This window comes from Mytilus trossulus, chromosome 10, assembly GCF_036588685.1.
Source record: "Mytilus trossulus isolate FHL-02 chromosome 10, PNRI_Mtr1.1.1.hap1, whole genome shotgun sequence".
In the NCBI taxonomy this organism is placed as follows: domain Eukaryota; kingdom Metazoa; phylum Mollusca; class Bivalvia; order Mytilida; family Mytilidae; genus Mytilus; species Mytilus trossulus.
Genome location: NC_086382.1, coordinates 49,283,485 through 49,307,287, shown reverse-complemented (window position 1 = coordinate 49,307,287; position 23,803 = coordinate 49,283,485). Strand labels below are relative to the sequence as shown.

At 31.4% G+C, this 23,803-nt stretch overlaps 1 protein-coding gene across 1 annotated transcript; it reads right to left on the bottom strand.

The window, feature by feature from the left end:
* Positions 1–6,389: 6,389 nt before the first annotated feature.
* LOC134687551 (17S U2 SnRNP complex component HTATSF1-like) lies at positions 6,390–23,803 on the bottom strand. Its single transcript, XM_063547933.1, has 8 exons — positions 23,720–23,803; positions 22,579–22,731; positions 21,166–21,538; positions 20,151–20,353; positions 19,307–19,476; positions 17,687–17,789; positions 8,429–8,518; positions 6,390–6,991 (listed from the first exon to the last, which is right to left on the bottom strand). The coding sequence occupies exons 2-8, from the start codon at positions 22,720–22,722 to the stop codon at positions 6,584–6,586; spliced, it is 1,491 nt and encodes a 496-aa protein (XP_063404003.1). The 5' UTR covers positions 22,723–22,731; positions 23,720–23,803; the 3' UTR covers positions 6,390–6,583.

The window sequence follows — 23,803 nt, the reverse complement described above, 5'->3', positions numbered from 1 at the left end:
CAGCAGGCATTAGGACATGAGACTCTATAGTCGGACCCCGTTAAACAAGTAGTATTTCTACATGATAGAGCGTCAAATAACAATTTTAAAGCACAGGCACTTGTCTCATTAAAATGAATCCTATATACCTAAATATGACACTAATTTTTTTAGGTATATAGGAAAGATAGTAGTCCAGCATCGTATACCTCACTATAGGTAGAAATCATGATTCACTCAGATCTGTGGCCTCTTATTAAAGATCTATACTCAGGCCTTACCACCAATGTCCAACAGCCAGGACTTGCCTATAGCTTCAATATACTTTAAGCAGTGGGGCAGGGTGTAATATTGTCAACCAATATATATAACGGATATTTGTATAGAATCTCTTAGTAAAATTAGAAGAAGAAAAAAATAGGTTTAATATAGTCTTGCAAACATATATTTTGGAATGCCTACCTGTGTTGATGAAATTGCTCTGGTAGGCTCCAACACATCAGAATTGAAAATAGTATCAGTTATATAGTGTGCTGGTGACCTAATACGGAGATGTAAGATAATGTTAAATACCATTGGAAGGTATGCAAATCAACATCACTATAATATTCTTCCAACACAATCGAAAGTCATTTGTTATTTATCAGCTAAGAATCACAGCACAGATACCTGGAATTTATCAGATTTCAGAATAAACTACTCATTAATAGGCATAAAAAGAAATTGAAGTAAATAATAGAGAACCGTGTGCAGTCTGCACAAACTCAAATCCAGATATTAGAGAGATTTCAATTTGGTCCTATAAAAGCTCTTGCCACGAGTTCAGTGAAGCCTGCTGTTTACATACTTCTTGGAGTTCTTCTACTTCTACTTCTACCAATACGCGGCCACCATCAATAACTTGATTATTTTGCCACTTTTGGATGCGCCTTTAAAATTTTGACAAGAAATAAGTATTAATTGATAAGAATTTGTGCTATACGGAATACAATCATGTATACAGTCAATTTAAAAACATCTTTGAGTTGATCTAGTTCATCTCATGTAGGTAAGTCTTGAAGCGTTCAAGACTACCTGCATTGGTGGCAGTATGTGGTAGGGCATTCCAGTCTCGTATAATCCTTGGGTAAAAAGATTCCTTCCGCACTTCGGTCCTACAAGATTGTACTTGGCATCCATTAGTGTCGATGTTTCTGTATAGCCTGTCTAGTGGAATATGAGTAGTACTGGTGTCAACTTTCAACATCCTGTTGGCAAGTTTATACATCATTGTGAGCCTTGATGTCTTCCTATGGTCTTCAAGAGGTTTCCATTCTAGTTGGTTAAGCATGTCACTAACAGATGATGTGTTATGATATCTATTAGTGACATATCTGGCTGCTCTCCTCTTTATATATACCTTTTCCATAGAATCAGAATTTCACAAGAGGAAATTAACATTTCTACATTCCCTTACAACCTGCTCTAACAAAATAAGTAAAGAAATAATTCAAAGAAAATCGCAGTGAACTATGACAACAACAAAAGCTTCTTCAATCAAACTGCCTTATTACAATCAAAATACAACCTATACCAGGCATTCTAGGCAAACACACTGCTATTCCATCAAAGCTCTCCTGGAAGAAATTAGTAAAAAAAAAAGAAATCTCAAAATTTTGGACTCCTACACTTAAAGATGAAGCTCATCAAATGTCATCTCCAAAATTTCTGAATCTCAACTTTGGAAATGCAAATACAACACATCCTGTTTGGAACTCAGTAGGTCAAAATTTAATAGAAATCTAAAAAAAGCCAAGACTAAATTAAGGATGCTCACAGGGACATACATGGTGCAGGCTGACAAACACAAGTTAAGCCAATATGCAATTCACCCTATCTGCTTGCTGTACCACAGGGAAATAGAGAATATCTTACATGTCCTGTTCTATGTAATGAGAGAAAAGAATACTTCTCTCCTATAAAACAATTTGTGACAGAAAACTACTGTTAAACAATAAGCTAGCAGTTACTCAACTCATACTGGTCTGTTCAACATATTTACTCAACAACTAGGATTCACAGGAGAGTATATTCTTGAACTAGAATCTCTCACAAGACACTTCTGCTTCAAGTTATATTATCACAGATTATCTCTATCAAAAAAGCAAAACTTCTGACACATGTCACTATGAACCTGAATGTGAAACAATACAGACATTGGAAAATTGAAATAACAAATAATTTATTAAAATTATGAACTTAGCTTCTATATTACAAAATTGAAAATGGAAATGGGGAATGTGTCAAAGAGACAACAACACGACCATAGAAAAAAACAACAGCAGAAGGTCACCAACAGGTCTTCAATGTAGCGAGAAATTCAGGCCCGGATGCGTCCTTCAGCTGGTATATACAATTATATTCACTGTTCTTTAAGCACTTAAAATCTAGAAAACCAAAGTTCATCTCATTTCATGCACTTTATTTGGGGTAGCAATTCTCAATCTTTAGTTTTCCTGCAGTGCTTAGTAGACAGTTGTTTGTTATTCATCTGTTTTTATTTTGGAAATGGTATTATCTGTTTCAATTTGACTATATAGACACATTATTTTGTCTCTGAGCCACCCAGTCTTTGCTTATACTCCTAAGGCTTAATGCCACATTCTTAGCAGAAAAACAACAATTATCCTAATTTCAAGCCTTTGGTTTTACCTGACTAGGGTTAAAACCTCTGACTTCTCACACGTAAGACAAGCAAACCTCGTCAATTTAAACTAAACTAAAGTTCTATATTTACCTTTTTCACACTAATGACAAATAAAACTAGAGGCTCTCAAGAGCCTGTGTCGCTCACCTGTTACTGTATTTACTGATGTCGGTCATCTTGGTTGGTAGGTTGGGTCATTAGACACTTTTTTAATAGATACCCTAGTTATGATTGTGGCCAAGTTTGGTTAAAAATGGCCCATAGTTTTAGAAAAGAAATTTTTGTACAAGTTACAAAAATGACGAAAAGTTGTTCAATATTGACTATAAAGGGCAATAACTCCTTAAGGGGTCCTCTAACAATTTTGATCATGCTGACTTATTTGTAGATCTTATTTTGCTGAACATTATTGCTGTTTACAGTTTATCTCTATCTATAATAGTATTCAAGATAATAACAAAAAACTGCAAAATTTCCTTAAAAGTACCAATTTTAGGGCAGCAACCCAACAACGAGTTGTCAGATTCATCTGAAAATTTGTGAGGGAATAGATCTTTTTCTGATGGACATTTTCATCTTGCAAGATTTACCCTAAATGTCTTAGTTTCAAATATATAAACTAGATGCTCTAAAGAGCCTGTGTCGCTCACCTTGGTCTATGTGCATATTAAACAAAGGACACAAATGGATTCATGACAAAATTGTATTTTGGTGATGGTGATGTGTTTGAAGTTCTTACTTTACTGAACGATTTTGCTTCTTACAATTATATCTATCATGAACTTTGCCCATTAGTAACAGAGAACTATATTTGGTAAAAATTTACATAAATTTACCAAATTAATGAAAATTGTTAAAAATTGACTATAAAGGGCAATAACTCCTTAAGGGGTCAATTGACCATTTAGGTCATGTTGACTTATTTGTAGATCTTACTTTGCTGAACATTATTGCTGTTTACAGTTTATCGCTATCTATAATAGTATTCAAGATAACCAAAAACGGCAAAATTTCTTTAAAAATTACCAATTGGAGGGCAGCAACCCAACAACCAGTTGTCCAATTCATCTAAAAAATTCAGGGCAGATAGATATTGACTTGATTAACAATTTAACTTCTTGTCAGATTTGCTCTAGATGCTTTGGTTACATAGTTATAAGCAAAAAACTGCATTTTACCCCTATGTTCTATTTTTAGCCGTGGCGGCCATCTTGGTTGAATGGCCAGATTTAGATTTATGAAAAATGGTTAAAGATTGACTATAAAGGGCAATAACTCCTAAAGGGGTCAACTGACCATTTTGGTCATGTTGACTTATTTGTAGATCTTACTTTGCTGAACATAATTGCTGTTTACAATTTATCTCTATCTATAATAATATTCAAGATAATAACCAAAAACAGCAAAATTTCCTCAAAATTACCAATTCAGGGGCAGCAACCCAACAACCGATTGACCGATTCATCTGAAAATTTCAGGGCAGATAGTTCTTGACCTGATAAACATTTTTATCCCATGTCAGATTTCTTCAAAATGCTTTGGTTTTTGAGTTATAAGCCAAAAACTGCATTTTACCCCTATGTTCTATTTTTAGCGGTGGCGGCCATCTTGGTTGGTTGACCAGGTCACGCCACACATTTTTTAAACTAGATACCCCAGGATTAATTTGGCCATGTAGTTTCAGAGGAGAAGATTTTTGTAAAAGATTACTTTAATTTACGAAAAATGGTTAAAAATTGACTATAAAGGGCAATAACTCCTAAACGGGTCAACTGACCATTTTGGTCATGTTGACTCATTTGTAGATCTTACTTTGCTGAACATTATTGCTGTTTACAGTTTATCTCTATCTATAATAATATTCAAGATAATAACCAAAAACAGCAAAATTTCCTCAAAATTACCAATTCAGGGGCAGCAACCCAACAACCAATTGACCGATTCATCTGAAAATTTTAGGGCAGATGGATCTTGACCTGAAAAACATTTTTATCCCATGTCCGATTTCCTCAAAATGCTTTGGTTTTTGAGTTATAAGCCAAAAACTGCATTTTACCCCTTTGTTCTATTTTTAGGCGTGGCGGCCATCTTGGTTGGTTGACCAGGTCACGCCACACATTTTTTAAACTAGATACCCCAAAAATGATTGTGGCCAAGTTTGGATTAATTTGGCCAATTAGTTTCAGAGGAGAAGATTTTTGTAAAAGATAACTTTAATTAACGAAAAATGGTTAAAAATTGACTATAAAGGGCAATAACTCCTAAACGGGTCAACTGACCATTTTGGTCATGTTGACTTATTTGTAGATCTTACTTTGCTGAACATTATTGCTGTTTACAGTTTATCTCTAACTATAATAATATTCAAGATAATAACCAAAAACAGCAAAATTTCTTCAAAATTACCAATTCAGGGGCAGCAACCCAACAACTGATTGACCGATTCATCTGAAAATATCAGGGCAGATAGATCTTGACCTGATAAACATTTTTACCCCATGTCAGATTTGCTCTAAATGCTTTGGTTTTTGAGTTATAAGCCAAAAACTGCATTTTACCCCTATGTTCTATTTTTAGCCGTGGCGGCCATCTTGGTTGGTTGACCGGGTCACGCCACACATTTTTTAAACTAGATACCCCAATGATGATTGTGGCCAAGTTTGGTTTGATTTGGCCCAGTAGTTTCAGAGGAGAAGATTTTTGTAAAAGTTAACGACGGACGACGACGGACGACGGACGACGACGACGGACGACGGACGCCAAGTGATGGGAAAAGCTCACTTGGCCCTTCGGGCCAGGTGAGCTAATAAAAAACTGCATTTTACCACCATGTTCTAATTTTAGCCATGTCGGCCATTTTGTTTGGTAGGCGGGGTCATCGGACACATTTTTTAAACTAGATACCCCAAGGATGATTGTAACCAAGTTTGGTTTAATTTGGCCCAGTAGTTTCAGAGGAGAAGATTTTTGTACAAGTTACAAAAAATGACGAAAAGTGGTTAAAAATTGACTATAAAGCGCAATTACTCCTTAAGGGGTTGACTGACAATTTCTGTCATGTTGACTTATTTGTAGGTCTTTCTTTGCTGAACATTATTGCTGTTTACAGTTTATCTCTATCTATAATAGTATTCAAGATAATAACCAAAAATTGCAAAATTTCCTTAAAATAACCAATTCAGGGCAGCAACCCAACAACAAGTTGTCATATTCATCTGAAAATTTCAGGGCAGATAGATCTTGACCTGAACAACAATTTTACCCTTTGACAAATTGCTCTAAATGCTTTGGTTTATGAGTTCTAAGCCAAAAACTGTATTTTACCCCTATGTTCTATTTTTAGCCATGGCGGCCATCTTGGTTAGATGACCAGGTCACCGGACACATTTTTTAAACTAGATACCCCAAGGATGATTGTGGCCAAGTTTGGTTAAATTTGGCCCAGTAGTTTCAGAGGAGAAGATTTTAGTAAAAGTTTACGGACGACGGACGACAGACGACGGACGACGGACGCCAAGTGATGAGAAAAGCTCACTTGACCTTTCAGGTCAGGTGAGCTAATAACATTGCGACCAAATATAAACAACAATACTGTCATGGTGATGTAATCTTATGAAGATTTGTGCAAAAACTTTAGAGTAGGTAAAAAATAGTTCCAACTTCTTAAACTGACTATTCAGTATAAGTTGTGTCATCAACTTTGAAAACCTTTACTAAAAAGAGATAGATTTTTTGAATTTATTTCTGAAAATGAAAAATAACCAAGTTAAGCATATGTTTATATCTACTACTCTCCTAAACATGAACAATCTGGAACAGTTTCAAACATAGTAAGTTGATACAACATATATCTATATACATAATACTATATCCAGATAGTATAGTTATCCAATCCTAAAGTAAATATCACTTTAGAAATCAGCTTATTTTATCCTGTTTAGAAACAGATGATATTTTATCAGATGTCACAACATTGTTAGATTTATCTCCCTTATCAACTTCCTCTACTGAGGTGAGACTTTCCTGAGAGGTTTGACTTTCCAGACTACTATTTACTGAAGCTTTACTATCAGCACTTTCAGCACTTGTATTTGTTATATTATTGCTACTTTGAGACTGTTCATCCTTTTCTAAGAATTCTCCCCATTTTTTCAGTCGTTCATCCCTTTCAGCTTCTGATTCCTCAATGTCATATTTAGTTTTTCCATCCCAAGATTCTGCCGTTATTTGTTTCTTGGCAAACCATCGGCCATTGAGTAGTTTTATGACTTCATCAGCTTCACATGGTGTTTTCATTGTGACAGTAATAACTCCATCAGGATGGTTCTAAAAAAATAATTTATAACATACATTAGTATTCCTGATGACTGATCTAAAAGGGTGGGGGAGGGGGTTGTTTCAAGCATGCTTCAGTGATTCCCTATAACATCAACAAAAGGGGGGTGCCCTCCTTGATCCAGCTATGCCAGTAGTCATACAAAGTTTTTTAACAATATATAATAATCATTCAAAATTATCATTTCTCTATTTATTTTATCTTTGTCACACCATTCATTCTCTACTTTACTAATTAATAATTGAGTCAATACTTATGCAAAATTATCTAACTATTATTTCTGTACATCATGTGTATGACAATCCATTCTCTTTTTTTACTAATCAATTTCTAAGTAAATGCTAGTGATCAAAAGGTTTTTAACTGATCTAGTACTGTTAACCACCAGTTTCAAGCTGTGTACATGTAAATACAGGAACGAACATTTTTTTGTTTACACATCTAAAATTGCTTTTATTACTTTGTATTGGAAAAATACCAAAATTTATTAATTGTTCCTAAATCAGTAAAACATTGAAATAACTGCTGTAATAGTTTATTTGCCAATTCTATTATTGACCCTGCAATCAACAATCCATACATATATATATATGACCTAAAGTTGTTAATTTCTGTGTCATTTGGTCTCTTACGGAGATTTGTGTCATTGGCAATCATACCACATCTTTTTTTTTATACATAGTATAATTGTTTCCCATAGGAGGAAAATACTTTATCATTGCCAATGAAAAGCAGCTGGAAAATAGTTTAATATCATAGGGCAAGAAATTCTCAGAGGTAGATTTAGGGGGCACAGGGGCCCCTTTTATTAGAAAAAATTGGTTGATTATATAGGGAATAACGTAAGCATGACTGTAGTGGGTCCCCTCTTAGACAGTCAGTGGGCCCTCACTTATAATTAGTTTTATATCAGCCAGTGATTTTATCAGCAAACTAAGACAGCACATTGCTATATTAGTATAAAAACAGATTTATCTGCAAATGATAAATTTAAAACCACAGCATTGCCTAAAAAAAATACTGATTCATCTTCTTTCTCAGTCAGAGGAATTATCCTAATAATTTACACAATATTTATTTGCATGAGTATAGATTAAAATAAGGATTTTACATATCTAATTCCCTTAAGGCTTGCATACAGAATCTTTTAATACCACCAAATCAGATTTTGTCACATAATGTTTTCCTCTATAGATCTGATTTATTGGTTGTTTATTGCTTCATGTCCAGTGGCAAATATTGTGTAAATGGTCATGTACAGATAAAGCATTAAAACCATAAGAAATTATTTAATAAAAAAATATTTCTAATATATTTCTATCCTAGCAAATTTCAGTATTCATATTATTTAATTTTTCATCAGTCAAATCTATTTTTTTTTTCTAAAAAAGTTATCTTTCTTTTTTCATTTATGATTCCAAACTTACGTCATAAAGTCTGATATTTTTCACCTCCCCTAACTTGGAGCATTCTGTTCTTGTATCATCTCTCAGTTCATTGATCAACATAGGATCAGCCTGAAATAAAAAAAAATGTTTTTTATGTTAGTAGTAAAGTAGACTATGTGTCAAATCGGATATTCAATATTTCAGAAAAAATATCACATTATCCAATATATTCCAATAGAGGGTAAATTAGTCAGGAATTATGTCTCAAAAAGAAACTGCTGATACATGCCCATCTTCTATTTATAGACTGACAGTATGAATGGGTTAGCTAGATTATCTAACAACTAGATATCACTAGGATAACTATTTATAGACTGACAGTATTATTGAGTTAGCTAATAGACTGACAGTATTATTAAGTAAGCTAGACTATCTAACAACTAGATATCACTAGGATAACTATTTATAGACTGACAGTATTATTGAGTTTGCTAATAGACTGACAGTATTATTGAGTTTGCTAATAGACTGTCAGTATTATTAAGTTAGCTAGACTATCTAACAACTAGATATCACTAGGATGACTTAGTTATTTTGTTATAGACTAGTCCAGTCTAGAAAACCTTTGAATGCATAAATTTATAATCAGACCCTTTTTTGGAAGAATATTATTTTTTTCTTCAATAAAAGATGATTCTATTTATTGTGTCACTGACTATGTTGGTCATCCACTTAAGGGCATACAATACAGTTACAGAGAAGGCAATGACGTTGCTAACGTAAAATGTTATTTTCGCGACGTCAAACTGTAACATATCGGGAAAAGATGCATTTTTCAGCTGATTTTTGTCATTCAAACTGATTTCATTTGAAAACGAGTTCATGGACCCCTATTTTTCAAAACGGCAATTTGTTTCATTTTGGAGGGAGATTATGCGACCCAAATTTTATAAAACTGTAAATAGAGGAATTTTTTTAATTTTTATAAACATGCAGTAAAAAATGACGTTTTTTCCTCAATTCATGAACATTTGATAAAATATAAGTTATTTCTGAATAAAAAATTGCATATTTTTTTATGATACTTATGAAATACAGAAATGACCGATTATTTAACAAAAAACAATTTGTGTTTAACTTTTATAACAAAAAAGTTATGTCTTTCTTTCAAAAAGAAATTACGGCCACAAATCTGAATTTTGATCAAATCAAATATACAAAATTTCGACCTCATTTTACTTAAAAAGTAGCACATGAAGGTATATTTTTTATAACATATTTGATTTAATCAGGTAAAAAATAGCCTATATGCAAATTTTCATGAACTTGCAAATACAGAATCAAAACTGTATCGTATGCCCTTAAGGAAGCTGGCTTGTCATGTTTTAGATTTTTTGTCAGATTTTCGGAATCCTCTGGTTTTATCCATTTGAATGCCTTGAAAAAAAATCCCAGTGACCCCCATTTTCTTTTTGTAAATCTATTACATGTATAATGATAAGCCATCTGTAAAAGTCTTATAAATTTTAATTACTTTTTAACAGTTTTTGAGAACTTCAACTTGTCAATGTTAAAGCTATGATAAGTCGAGAGAAAAATATTTTCCAGCATAAATTTCAATGACTTATATCTCGAAAAACAAGCTTGGAGACCTATATATTTTTTTTTATCATTGGATTCCTTTATTTATGCCCTATCTATATAAACTAGTTTTTTGAAAAGTTAATTACTTTGCAACTGAGAAGCGAACTCCCTTAAGATCAACAGAATCAATACTAAAACTTATTTTATATGAGGTTCACTGATCATGCTGATGAGTCTTTTGTAGACATAAGGTGCATCTGGCTAACACAATTTTAAGTCTGACATCCATGATGACTTTATATGTAGCAAAACAAAGGCCATCATAACAAAACTATTCCATCATTTTTTGAAACTTTTCTTGAATGGCAGATAAATATGTGTTGCTAAATCTATTTAATATTTATAGAAATAATGGCATTAAGTGATCTTGACCAACTATCTCAACTATGAAACCTGACATTAAATATGATTTTCAATTTAATTGGCTTTAAAATGAGAATGAAAATTGGGAATGTGTCAAAGAGAAAACAACCCGACCAAAGAGTAGAAAACAGCCTTTGGGATGAAAGAGCACCAAAACAATTATCAATGGAAGAGACTGCTGTACAACATGCACCTCTATCAAAATCTTAAAATTTGAAATCTGAATAATCTAAATTTATAGTTGTTAAATGTCTTCAGGTAGCCAATAATAACAACTAAAAATAAAAGTACATGAAATACCTCTATTTTACAATATATATTGACTTTCTCTAGGAAATTTACGTCTCTGTTTGTTTTTTTACAATGAGATTACATAAGCAGTTCTTTGTAGTTTAATAAAGCTATAAATCTCAGCAGAAAATGTGTATTCCCTACTGATCATCCATTAAGATCAAGAAAGATAAAAATTCTTCGTTATATTCAAAATATAGTTTTATCCATTTACTAATTAGTTATAAGAATGTCAATTTCCCTTTCAAAATGCAACTCATCATGAGCTAACTGTGCAACTGCAATTTGTATAGAGGGTTCAGATTAAATAAAATATGCATAAATGTATGTGTTTATTGAAGATCAAAAGAATTTTAACGGTGTCCTGAATGTAAAATGACTACAAAAAATTCACTTCTAAAAGGTTTTCTTCAAAATAGGTCTAAAAAATTTCAAAAAATAAAATCAAATGCATATGATTCGGATTTATGAAATTATATATTTTAATAAAACAGTTATTGAAAATGTTATATTTTTCTTTCTTGAATGTATTTTCTCGTACTTATTTCAAAATTTCTCACCAAAACATAGACCAAGTATTGACCTTTTCTGCAATTTTTCGTAATTCAATTTATCTTCTAAGAGTCTGAGAAAAGTAACAACATGAAAAAGGACGAATAAACAACTCTTTCACAATATCCAGACAAAAAACAGGTCAAATTTTTATATTTTGCAGTAATATGTATATAATAAAGTTATGAAAACTTCCTTTTAAACTAATCTTGCAATAGCGTACAGCTTGCATAAACACTTAAATCAAGTGTAATCACTTTCTTCAGAAATGACAAATTAGTTAACTTAAGGGTTCTTTATATTTGATATCAAAATGTTCGTACCAAACAAATTGGTTTTAAATTACTTTAAATTACTTTCAATATGTAAGTAAAAGTAAGCTCATTAGCGATAAATATCAGTACAATGGTGTATAATGGTTTCTAGAGGCATTGTAATGTAGTTTGGTGGCTTTAGCCTCAAATGTTTCACAGCCTTTTCTATTTTAGTGCATAATTTATTCATGATAACAAAAGAACCTCCCTGTTTGAAAAACATTAGAATCAAATGATAATTTTGGCCTTAAAGGTTTCAGAGTATTTCCGTCTCTGTTGAATTGCTTTGAAATATTATGAATTCTGTTTTGTCAAATATTTCTCTTGAACCTGTACAAAGAAAAAAACATCAGAACACATTCTAGAAATTATGTAATTGGTTAGCAGTATTGTGACTTTCTTAACTTCACCACATTTTGTCGGACTATTCAATGACATATATATATATGAATGGAGATGCAGGGTATGAGTCAGTGAGTCAGCAAAAAAACAACATTATTATTTATATATCTTCATTTTTAAAATAATTGGATATTGTAATTAGGTTTCCTCTCTCATTTTTTTCTTTTTTTATATACATTTTTATATTGTTTTTTCTATCACAGTAGAAAGCTGTTTAGACTGAAATTATCTTCCATATCATAATATAAACATTAAATAATGGCAGTACAGCATGTTTATTTCATAAATTATGTAATTAAAACATCAGAGAAAAAATGTAAGAAAACATATCACAATTTGTTTTTCAAAGTCTCTACTATTTGTTGATGGCAATTACAGACAGCAAGGGACCGTGTTGGACACGTGGAATCATGTAAAATATGATATAAAATATGTACCGTAGACATACCATACATTACGTATCCAAACAAACTACATCAACTACATCATGTACAAATTCCAATGCTAGTAGTTTATATTATTAAAACATCACTAAGCCTCTAGCAGACCCATTACACTAACATATAAAAAATGACAAAAAGAATTATTGTAGAAGTTGCATTTTTCATTACAAAATTGCACTACATAAAATATTTTTTCTGTTCAGATTTATTATGTTTTTTATTAATTCTTTTATGAGGTAAAACATCTTTTGCTACAATATTTTTATCATTTCAGTTTAAAAGGTACTCCTTTTAACATAAAATAAAAGTAAAATTTGCCATGTATATTAGAATTTAGTACAATTTTAATGTTGTATGTTAAGTCTTATTTCAGGTGGTACTAATGACAACCAATATATTTAAAACTTAACATGGCCTCACAAGTATGGTTTTCTACCAAGGCCAATACTATAATCTGAAGTGTTCATGAAATACTTGATCTGGACATTAGTTAAAAAAGCAACTGAATATGACAAAAAAAAATCTTCTATTTTATAATTTGCCTTGCAATTGGAAACATTTTCTTCAGGGTGTATTTTAAATATTTTCACCAAAAAAAAATCCCACATAATTTTTTTTTAACTTTAAAGATTTGGGGGAGAAAAAAGAGCATGAATAAATTCTAAGATTCAGCCTTTGTCTTTCATTTTAAGGAATTATACCTCTGCAAAGATACATCACTTCAGTATGTGCAAATAGGCCACTTCTGATTTTATCAATAATTGTGTATGCTAATTAATAAAAGGGTATCTGATACCTGAAGTACTTGTGTATGTCTCAATAGTTTATTGACAAGACATTTCTAATTATCCAATGGGTAACAGTAGTCAAATACTGTACATAAAACAACTTCAGTGTCAAGTGATACTTCACGTACACTTAAAACACTTTAAACTGGAATCTTATGGTACAACATTGGCAGTATTTTTGGAATTCCTATCTTTGAGAGACATTAGAAATGTCTTATTAACTCAGATTCATAACAACTCATGAATATTTTATTGATATAGAACCACAATTGCCCAATAAACACCTACTATTACCTAAAGTCCTAGTCATATTTTACTGGAGTGAAGATCCAATAAACACCTACTATAACCTAAAGTCCTAATCCTATTTTACTGGAGTGAAGATCCAATAAACACCTACTATTACCTAAAGTCCTAGTCATATTTTACTGGAGTGAAGATCCAATAAACACCTACTATAACCTAAAGTCCTAGTCCTAATTGACTGCAGGATAGATCAAAATTTACCTTCCTTTATAAACTTCTATCACTCCGAGATATTTCTTATAAATTTTTCTCATGATATAAAATTTGGATGCACAATGTGTACATCATGTAGCAGATTTTTAGAAGTTATAAAAAAAAGTATCAAGGGAACATTTTTTTTTATCATAGATATAAAACTGAACTGTTATTACAGAGACATGTATAGCCTTATTGTAATTTTGATTATGCAAATGTCGGAATAAAATAGAAATACTTTAACATGTTACAAAAGTTATGCAAATATTCAAAGTCAATGACCATGACTGAGGTACATGGATTAACAGTATCCATGTAAATGAGATGTGCCAATGTTTATACAACTGCATACTTAATACCATTGACTTATTAAAAGTCTTTCCCTTTAAACAAATCTAAACACAAACATTAACTTGTAAACTATTTTAAAGTTTCAAAGTCAATAAACCATGAAGAGGGGTTGGGGATCAAAACAATACTTGCAAATGCCAATAAATTTGCATACCAAATATCATTGATTGAACATTAGCAGTTCATCTTAAAATTCTCTAATTACAAACTATTACATGAAAACTAAGCAAAAGTTTCAAATTCAATAGACCATGACTGAGGACAGGATTTTTTAATTTGTTGGTTTACGGATCCGCCGACCCGATTTTGTCGATCTCCAGAATAAAAATAAAATCGACTTTTCAGGCTTTTTTATTCCCGTCCACCCTAACAAATGCATTATCCCCGAAAAATAATTAAAATATCCTCTTTTTTTATGAAATGAAATGCATTAATCACTAACAGAAGTGATGACACTTTCTGTTTTGAAAAAATTAAACTTCCAGTTTACGTTTCTAAAAATAGACAAATCAATTATTAATGACCTTGAAATGTCGTTTGCGCAAATAATTTTGCGGAACGAAACCTGTGTTTAAAACCAATTGCACAATAAGTTTGTTTCCCTTATATATGTCACCAGTCCGTAAGATGCATTTTCTCATAGAAATAGACTTGTCCAAATGTGAACAGGTGGAAGTTCAAGACATGAAGTTAAAGTACTAAATTTTAACCAATCATTTGATATTTTCTGGTTTCAAATATAATAAAAAAAATATTGTCCATTAGGATAAAAAAAAACGGGAAGCATGACAACAGATTATTTAACCTGATATTCTTGTTTTTCCAGTGGATGAGTCTATTACGTTTTTGACACTTGTGTTGAAACTTATTTTCTTATGTACGACATTTTAACATTTTTTCTTTATCAGTATTTGTGCTTATTATTATTCACTAAGTTTTTTTAAGAGCTACTGACGTGAATCTGTTTTTCTTGTATGTGAAATGACAATTTAATTTTGTCTTTGTCCATATACCCCCTTTTTTACAGGAAATTATTAGACAATGTCATGCGATGATTACAGCTGAGCTATAATATTTCATCGAACTAAAATTTAATATGATGACAAAATAGTATGACAAACATATTATAAGAAATGTGAAACATATTTTTATTTTGCATATCATTTTTCTGTCTTGAAAGATCTTTTTTTTATTTTCCTCTTTTCCCGACTGACCGACCCGACTTTTTCATGGAGAAAATCCATAAACCAACAAATTAAAAAAACGTGGCCTGAGGGGTCAAGGTAATACATTCTCCATGGAAATGAGATGTGCTAGATGGATTCATGACAAAATTGTGTTTTGGTGATGGTGATGTGTTTTTGGATCTTACTTTACTGAACATTCTTGCTGCTTACAATTATCTCTGTCTATAATGAACTTGGCCCAGTAGTTTCAGTGGAAAATATTTTGGAAAAATTTACAAGATTTATGAAAATTGTTAAAATATTAACTATAAAGAGCAATAACTTCTTAAAGGGTCTTTTGACCATTTTGGTCATGTTGACTTACTTGTATACTTTGCTGTACATTATTGCTGTTTAAGAAATAATTCATGGCAGCCGTAGATTTGTTTTTATTAAACCATGGGATGGGCATTTATATTCGATTATTTTAATCTGAGCCTTGGTAAAATAATCGAATATAAATGCGCAACCCATGACTAAATGAAAACAAATCTACCGCTGCAATGAATTATTTCGATTCTATTAATAGGACAAATTCAGTAATTTTGTTAATCGTGAAAGCCCTATACATACGATACTGTTTTGGCTAGTCCCTGTTACTCAATTTTGATAATATTAGTAAAATTATTTAATTCAATGATTATTTTTTATAATCGCATTTTTCACTTATATAATTTCTTCCAATGTAACTTTATTCGTTCTGAGGCGTACAAGAAGCTGAAATGCCCTGTATCTACATTTAATTTTTTTGTTTACGGAAAAATACTTGTGACATCCCCTTGTTTCGTTGCCATGTCAAGACAATAACATAATTTCCCTGAGTTTTGGATTTATGAAATTTTACCATGAAAAATGAATTGAAATGGACTAGTTAATTCATTTTGCTGTAGAATAGAGATAAATATATTGTATGTGAATCTTGTCTTACATAAACTGAGGGTTTTGATGTTGAAAATTGAGAATATCTGGCAGTATAAATAAGTTGGTCGTAATGCAGATCAGCAGTTTTTGTGTATTACTGTGTTAGCTCTAAAGGTAGATAAATTGTGATTATACTGGTTGACTATAATAGGTTGTCATATTATAATTACAGTTTATCTTTATCTATAATGATATTCAAGATAGTAACCAAAAGCTGCAAAATTTTCTTAAAATTACCAATTAAGGGGTAGCAACCCAACAACGGGTTGCCTGATTGGTCTGAAAATTGCAGGGCAGATAGATCATCACCTTCCATCAGATTAGCTCTAAATGCTTTGATTTTAGAGATACAAGTCAAAATCTACATTTTACCCTATGTACTTTTTTAGCCATGTCTGCCATCTTGTTTGGTGGGCAGGGTCATCAGACACATTTTTAAACTAGGTACCCTAATGATGATTGTGAATAAGTTTGGTTAAATTTGTCTCAGTAGTTTCAGAGTAGAAGATTTTGTAAAGATTACAAACATTTCAGAAAAATTGTTAAAAATTGACTCTTAAGGGCAATAACTCCTAACGGGGTCAACTGACCATTTTGACTTCTTTGTAGATCTTACTTTGCTGAACATTACTGCTGTTTACAGTTTATCTCTATCTATAATAATAGTCAAGATAAAAACAAAAACGGTAATATTTCCTTTAAATTATCAATTCAGGGGCAGCAACCCAACAATGGGATGTCCAATTTATCTGAAAATGTCAGGGCTGATAGATCTTGACCTGATAAACAGTTTAACCCCCATATAAGATTTGTTTTAAATGCTTTGGTTTCAGAGATATAAGCCAAAATCTACATTTTACCCCTATGTACTATTTTTAGCCATGGTGGCCAATCATGGTTGGTATGCTGGTTTACCGGACACATTCTTAAAACTTGATACCCCAATGATGATTGTGGCCAAGTTCGGTTAAATTTGGCCCAGTATTTTTAGAGGGGAGAAGAAAAGTTAACGACAACACAGGACGAAGACAGACAGCGCCAGATGCCAAGTGATGAGAAAAGCTCATTTGGTCCTTCAGGCCAGGTTAGCTAAAATTCAAAATTATACTACACAAGAAATTCATCAAGACTAAGTCTAACCTCTGGTGTTATCTTAAAGATCATCAACTTTTAAATTTATTTCCTGAGTACATTCATTCTAAGTCTTCATATAAGTGTTCTGTTTGTAATTTTAGTGGAGTAGGGGAGATAATTGCATTTATTCTTAATTAAAAGGCAAAAAACTTGATTTTAATTAAAAGGCAAAAAACTTATTTTTAATTAAGAGGCAAAAAAATAGTTTTATTCTGAAAGCAAAACACTTTCAAAATGATTCAAAATGGCATTCCATGCAATTTGAATATCAGTACATTGCTTTAAATGTTTGTCAAAAAGTCTACTGAAATCAGATTATTTTGCAATAAGGTTAAGGTACACTAACCATAAAATATAGGTCACTTACCTCAAATTCTTTTGGACTGAACATATTTTTTAATACAACAACTTTTTCATTCTTCGGCCTTGTGACAGGTTCTAATTTCAATTCAGGCCTCCAGTCAAACAGCCTAAGAAAAATCGTTTAGAATTACTGTAATGGTTAATCATTATTGAGATTATATTTTAACTCTAATAAGAGTACTTCTAACCTTAAAATTTAAACCTTCAATTGATGGAACAAATTCTTGAATGTAACTGTAGAGACAATTTTCAAGCAGAAACTTCAATCCTTTGTGAATGCCTATTCTGAAACTTAAGGAGGCTCATGGGTACGAAAATTTTGGCAAAAAATAAAAACATTTGTTTTTTCATTGCAAATTTTATTTATTACACTTTCAGTTTTTACTTTATGATATGGTACAAAAATAAACCCAAAAAATCGATTCGGTTTGGTCGCAGATGACTTTTAAAATGATTTTTTCATTGAAAAAGCTCCACCCTTTGATGCAAAAAGGCTATTTTTAGGTATTAAAATTAAAATATCTTTTTTTAACTCATCGGTGACCTACTGACCTATATTTTTTATTATTGTTTTCAAATAGGCTTTACATAAACTTTATTATTGTAAAATTTATTAAGCGATTTCTATAATTTAGTTCTTTATTTATTTCAATATTACCTTTATTTCTCCTATTAGATCAACAGAAAAAAAGGACGTTAACAAAAATGCATGCTTATTTCGGAGACAGATTGTGAGCTTAAATGAACGGTGACCCCATATTTTTATTTCATTTTTCTATTATGTATATGATAAAGTTCAATTGTAAGGAAGATAACTCTTACTGCATTAGTTGTTTGGGTATGAGCTTCTTTTATTTGTGTACAAAATCTTCTGAAATTGAAGGTTCTGAAATTTTTAGGACAAACAAGTGAAACTGCGAGCTACTGGTCACTGATGATACCCCCGCCACAAGTGGATAATATAAATAGTGAAAAAATATCCAAGTGTGTGGTAAACAGGAAGTTGTCGAGTGATGAGTCTGAAAACGCATCACACGGTATAGCTGACTTATATAAATCCTTAAACCAAATTTTAGAAATCCTTGTATTGTAGTTCCTGAGAAAAATGTGACGAAAATTTTCAACTTGGCTATCATGTGTAAAATCATACAAGTGTTCGGTAAACAGGAAGTTGTCAAGGTATCAATCTGAAAACGCATCACACGGTATAGCTGACTTAGATAAACCCTGAAACAAAATTTCAGAAATCCTTGTATTGTAGTTCCTGAGAAAAAATGTGACGAAAGTTTCATGGAATGGACTGACTGACGGGCAGACGGACGGACTGACAGACAGAGGTAAAACAGTATACCCCCCTTTTTTGAAAGGGGGTATAATTATTAAAAATAAACATCAGATATAGGATTAATTTACAAAAATTAAAGCAAAAATTTTTTAAAAAAAATAGTTTTTAAAACAAATGTGACATGGAATAAGAAAAAAAAAGCTAAACTTCACAAATGGATACCATTTAGTTCTCTAAGTGAATACTGAAAAAAAAATATATTCAGTTTAAGTTTCCTTAACAAAATAATCAGAATCCTATTAATTTCCTATTTTGATGTCATAAGATAAATATAAATACTTTTTCTGCTTTTCCAAGAATTTTCTTTTCTGTTTGTTTGACAGCTTTTTCTTCTTTTTAGCTGGATCAAACTGTCCTTTGAGAGCAAACTGTGCCCTTTCTACATGGATGGTACTACCTCTAACATCAGATCCATCTAAAAACTTCAGGGCTAACTCTACTGACTCTGTCTGTCAACACAAAATACAAATGTTGTGTAATACAAAGAAGACAGATATTGGATATATGTGATGGAAATTTTAGGCTAAATGTGATTGGTACAAATAATATTTCACGAGGTATTAAATAATCGTTGATTATAAAAGCTGAAACATTTTTTATGTGGTATAAATAATATTTCATGAGGTATTAAATAATGGTTGATTATAAAAGATGAAACATTTTTTTATGTGGTATAAATAATATTTCATGAGGTATTAAATAATCGTTGATTATAAAAGATGAAACATTTTTTTATGTAAGGATCTTTTTTTTAATTAGTCATTTAAAAAAAAATCAATACTGTAAATTCAGAAATTACTTCATGCATTTATTATTGCGATTTTGTCATTTTAAACTAACATGTGATTCTAATTTTTGAGATGTTGATAAAATTTCTGTTCAACTTCATAACAAAAATCGCAAAATGTGATATTCTGATTACAAACACTCTCATATTTTTCGCAATAATAAGAACATCACAATAATTTCTGAATTTACAGTGTCAAAATTATTTTACATGTTCTATCTTTAAATATCATGTCAATAAAACATACTTGAAATGGATTTTGAAAATACATTTGTGCTGATATGTTTTTACCCATAATTCATTTTTTAACATTACATGACTGTTAAATACTGGTACCTTTATATAACAACATCTGCCATCCCCTTTAGGATTACCATGTTCATTGAGGTAGAGTTTGAGTTTGGGTTGCTTCATTACTGGGTCAAACATCACCAGTCCACATCTATTCATCAAAGTTTTATATTCTTCCTCTGTTACATCTTCAGGCAATCCTGACACATAAACATTAGTGTTCTTATCTTCCTCAACCTCAAACCAGCCTACAATGAAATAATAGATGAAATACTAGATGATAAGAAATTTAAAAAAAAAAAAATATTGTTTTTTTGATGCATTAAAAAATCTAATTCATATTCTTGATTGATTGTTGGTTGCTTAACGTTCAGTGGCAAATTTAATTCATATCAAAATGATTGCCTAAATCTAACTTTGGAATGAAACTGCAAAAGAAATATTGGTTCATGCACTGACTATATGGAATTCCAAGGTATTTTACATTTATGTGTAAGAATAATCACAGAACTATTATTAAATAGGAAATATGTACAATGTTACATGTACAGATTTTACAGGTATATCAAGGCTTGGTTTTTAAATCGAAAAAAAAATCTTAATCCTATTCATGTAACAAAAACATCTCTACCAAAAAGTAATATGTTATACCGTATGAACAAAAGTTTAAGTTAAAATTTGTGTATGTGAGGTAAAGACTAACAATAGACTGTATTATGTGATACCGTAATTTCATGTTATACATGTAGTGCCCAAATCTTTTCATCATGTTTTTACTGGATTTTTTCCCCATTAAATGACATTGGTTTATAAGTTTGTTTATTGTAGATTTTGAGAATTAACTTGCACACAACAACAAAATTGTACTAGATAATTCTTCCAAAAATTGTATGGAGTATATCAAACTATCATTACAACCTTAACGTCAATAAACAAGATGGATGACCAGTCATGACTTAATTTGCCATTGTATGATTGGCTGGTTAATATGTATGGATCCAGATGTTACTTGAAATATTTTTGTTCAATTTCTACAAAAAAACAGGTAAAAAAAATGTACCTTCTTCACGTTTTGGTGGAGGATCAGGTTTTTCTCCTTTCTTTTTTCTTTTCTTTCCTTTTTGATTACCATCCTGACCTTCACTATTACCTTGACCTTCTGCTTGAACTTCACCTTGAACCTCCTCTTGGTTGTAATAGCTATAATAATTTGCATAATCTTCCCCATAGTAGTAAGCATAATATTCATGATATCGTTTGGCATATTCTTCACTATTTACATCTAAACCTTCTAAGCTTGGAACCCCTTTATCTTCAGATTCACCATCTTTTTCTTCCTTATTTTGGTCTGCACTTTGTTGATCTCCATTTTGTGGATCTGCTGAATGAGCACCATAAGTCATCTGATACTGGGCAATAAAATCTTCACTTATCTGTAAAATAAATTAAAATTGCTGTTGTCATTACTGGAAAAGGTACATGAACAAAATCCTCAATCAATATCAACTTTGACTTATTAGAATGTTGAAGAAGCTAAATAACAACATGATTTAATAAAAAACAAGAATGTGTCCTCAGTACACAAATGCCCCACTCGCACTATCATTTTCTATGTTCAGTGGACCATGACATTGGAATAAAAACTCTAATTTGGCATTAAAATTAGAAAGATCATATCATAGGGAACATGTGTACTAAGTTTGAAGATGATTGGACTTCAACTTCATCAAAAACTACCTTGTCCAAAAACTTTAACCTGAAGCGGGACAGACGGACGGACGAACGGACGAATGGAAGAACGGACGCACAGACCAGAAAACATAATGCCCCTCTACTATCGTAGGTGAGGTATAAATTTTTTTTTTAAATCAGATTGCTCAATTTGAAAGCACATGCATATGGTACCATATGGACAGTATCAAAATTTTTGACTGCATTGAGACAACTAATTACATTTAGAATATATAAGTTCTCTAATGCTATTTCAAAATACATTGTAACTACCAGACAAATCCTGGTCCATGAGTCTGTGTTGATTGCTTAAGGTCATGTTCAGTTAACTTTGATAATAAAACACTGTTGTTTTAATTAGTAAGGAAACTTTTTACTGATTAAACTATTTTTTGTCAATTTTATGTTATGGAGGATTTGTAATCATGCATGGGGGACTTAGTTCAGTATATATATATACATTGTTATTTGGATGGAGAGTTGTCTCATTGGCACTCACACCACATCTTCCTATATCTATATGATAAACATCATTGGGCAATAATTTCTGTAACATTAAATCATGTAAAAGTATTGACCAAAGCATATTTTTTAGCATATTGGGCTGCTTTTCTTTCAAAATGTATTTCAGTCATTCTCTTATACTTGATAATTTTTTTATCATAAAACTCCCAAAAATATTAGTACTACATGTACTTTTAACAATATATATGTTCATGTATCTAATATACAAGATTATTACTTTAGGGAACCATGCTTTTTTGGCCTCATCCCATTCATACTCTGTTCCATCTTCGTCTTTGTAGGTTTTATCTTTGCTCTCTTCTTCCTTTAGTTTCTGTATTTCTTCTTGCTTTAACTGTTCTTCAAAACCTATATCCTCCATACTACCACCCTAACAAACAAAAGTTAAATATTAATCAGAATTTTATAGAAATTTAATAGAGACAATAAAAATATCATTACCTAAATTGCTGATATATCATGTATGTTGTTATTAAAATCAGCATTTTACAAAGATAAAGTAAAAGCCTAATATATACACAAATTAAGCTAAAGGTTACAATGTGTGAATAATATTAATATGTTGTTTTTGAAAAGATTTCTAGGATCGGTTTTTTTAATATTGATTTTTGAACTTTGAGGTATTTGTTCGTTGAATTTTCAGTAGCCATCATCTTGTTTAGTTTAAACATACTTGTTTATAGTGGATTGGGAAACAAGTTTTGCAACTTATATTAATCCCTTTCCACTTTGAGGGTGCGAGTGCTGCCTTGTAGCGGCATTAGCCTACTCTTTTTCAAATCTACAAGGGTGTCTTTAACGTGCAAGAGATAAGGTGTATTAATAACAATGAACTGTGAAATATGCAAATAACTACTCCCTGTATATCAGAGATACGAAACTAAGTTTAATGTTGGGAGGTAGCTTTAAACATGCGTCTTAGTAATCAGTTAAAATCAATAGAGACTAGTTCCCTTAGTATAGAAAGTCCCTGGTTTTACTATACAAATCCTTGAAAAACCATAGATTTCAGTAACATCTGAAAAGCACAAGATTTTCAATAAAATTATTTCTGCATAATATTTTGATATCTATACTGTACATCCTGAGACTACTATAACACATAGTGATATAGTAGTCTCAGATACATCTAAAAACATCTATCAATTCAACCAGTATTTGAATTAAAAAAAAATGCGGTCTACCTTGTGAATGGGGTCGAACGTGTGGGGTGCGAATGTGTTTTGGGTTCGAAGAGACCCAATTCCCGCGGTGGCAGTCTTTATAGGATATTTTTTCATTTGTTCTACATAAAGTTTGTAGTAATTCTGTCACAAAAGGTGATTGGCAATTATTTTGCTACGGTGTAGAGTACATACAAGAAATAAAAATCTTTCAAAAGTAAATTTTCTGAACGTTGTTTTGTGAAATTGTCTCCCCTTTTGACGTAAATAAGATCTTTG

Coding starts and splice junctions, on each gene's coding strand:
- LOC134687551 (XM_063547933.1), bottom strand. CDS start 22,722: ATGGAGGATATAGGTTTTGAAGAACAGTTAAAGCAAGAAGAAATACAG. Junction 21,539..22,578: donor AAAAAGCATGGTTCCCTAAA/GTAATAATCTTG, acceptor TTTATTTTACAG/ATAAGTGAAGATTTTATTGC. Junction 17,790..19,306: donor TTCTTGGAAAAGCAGAAAAA/GTATTTATATTT, acceptor GATTTTTCTTAG/GCTGTTTGACTGGAGGCCTG.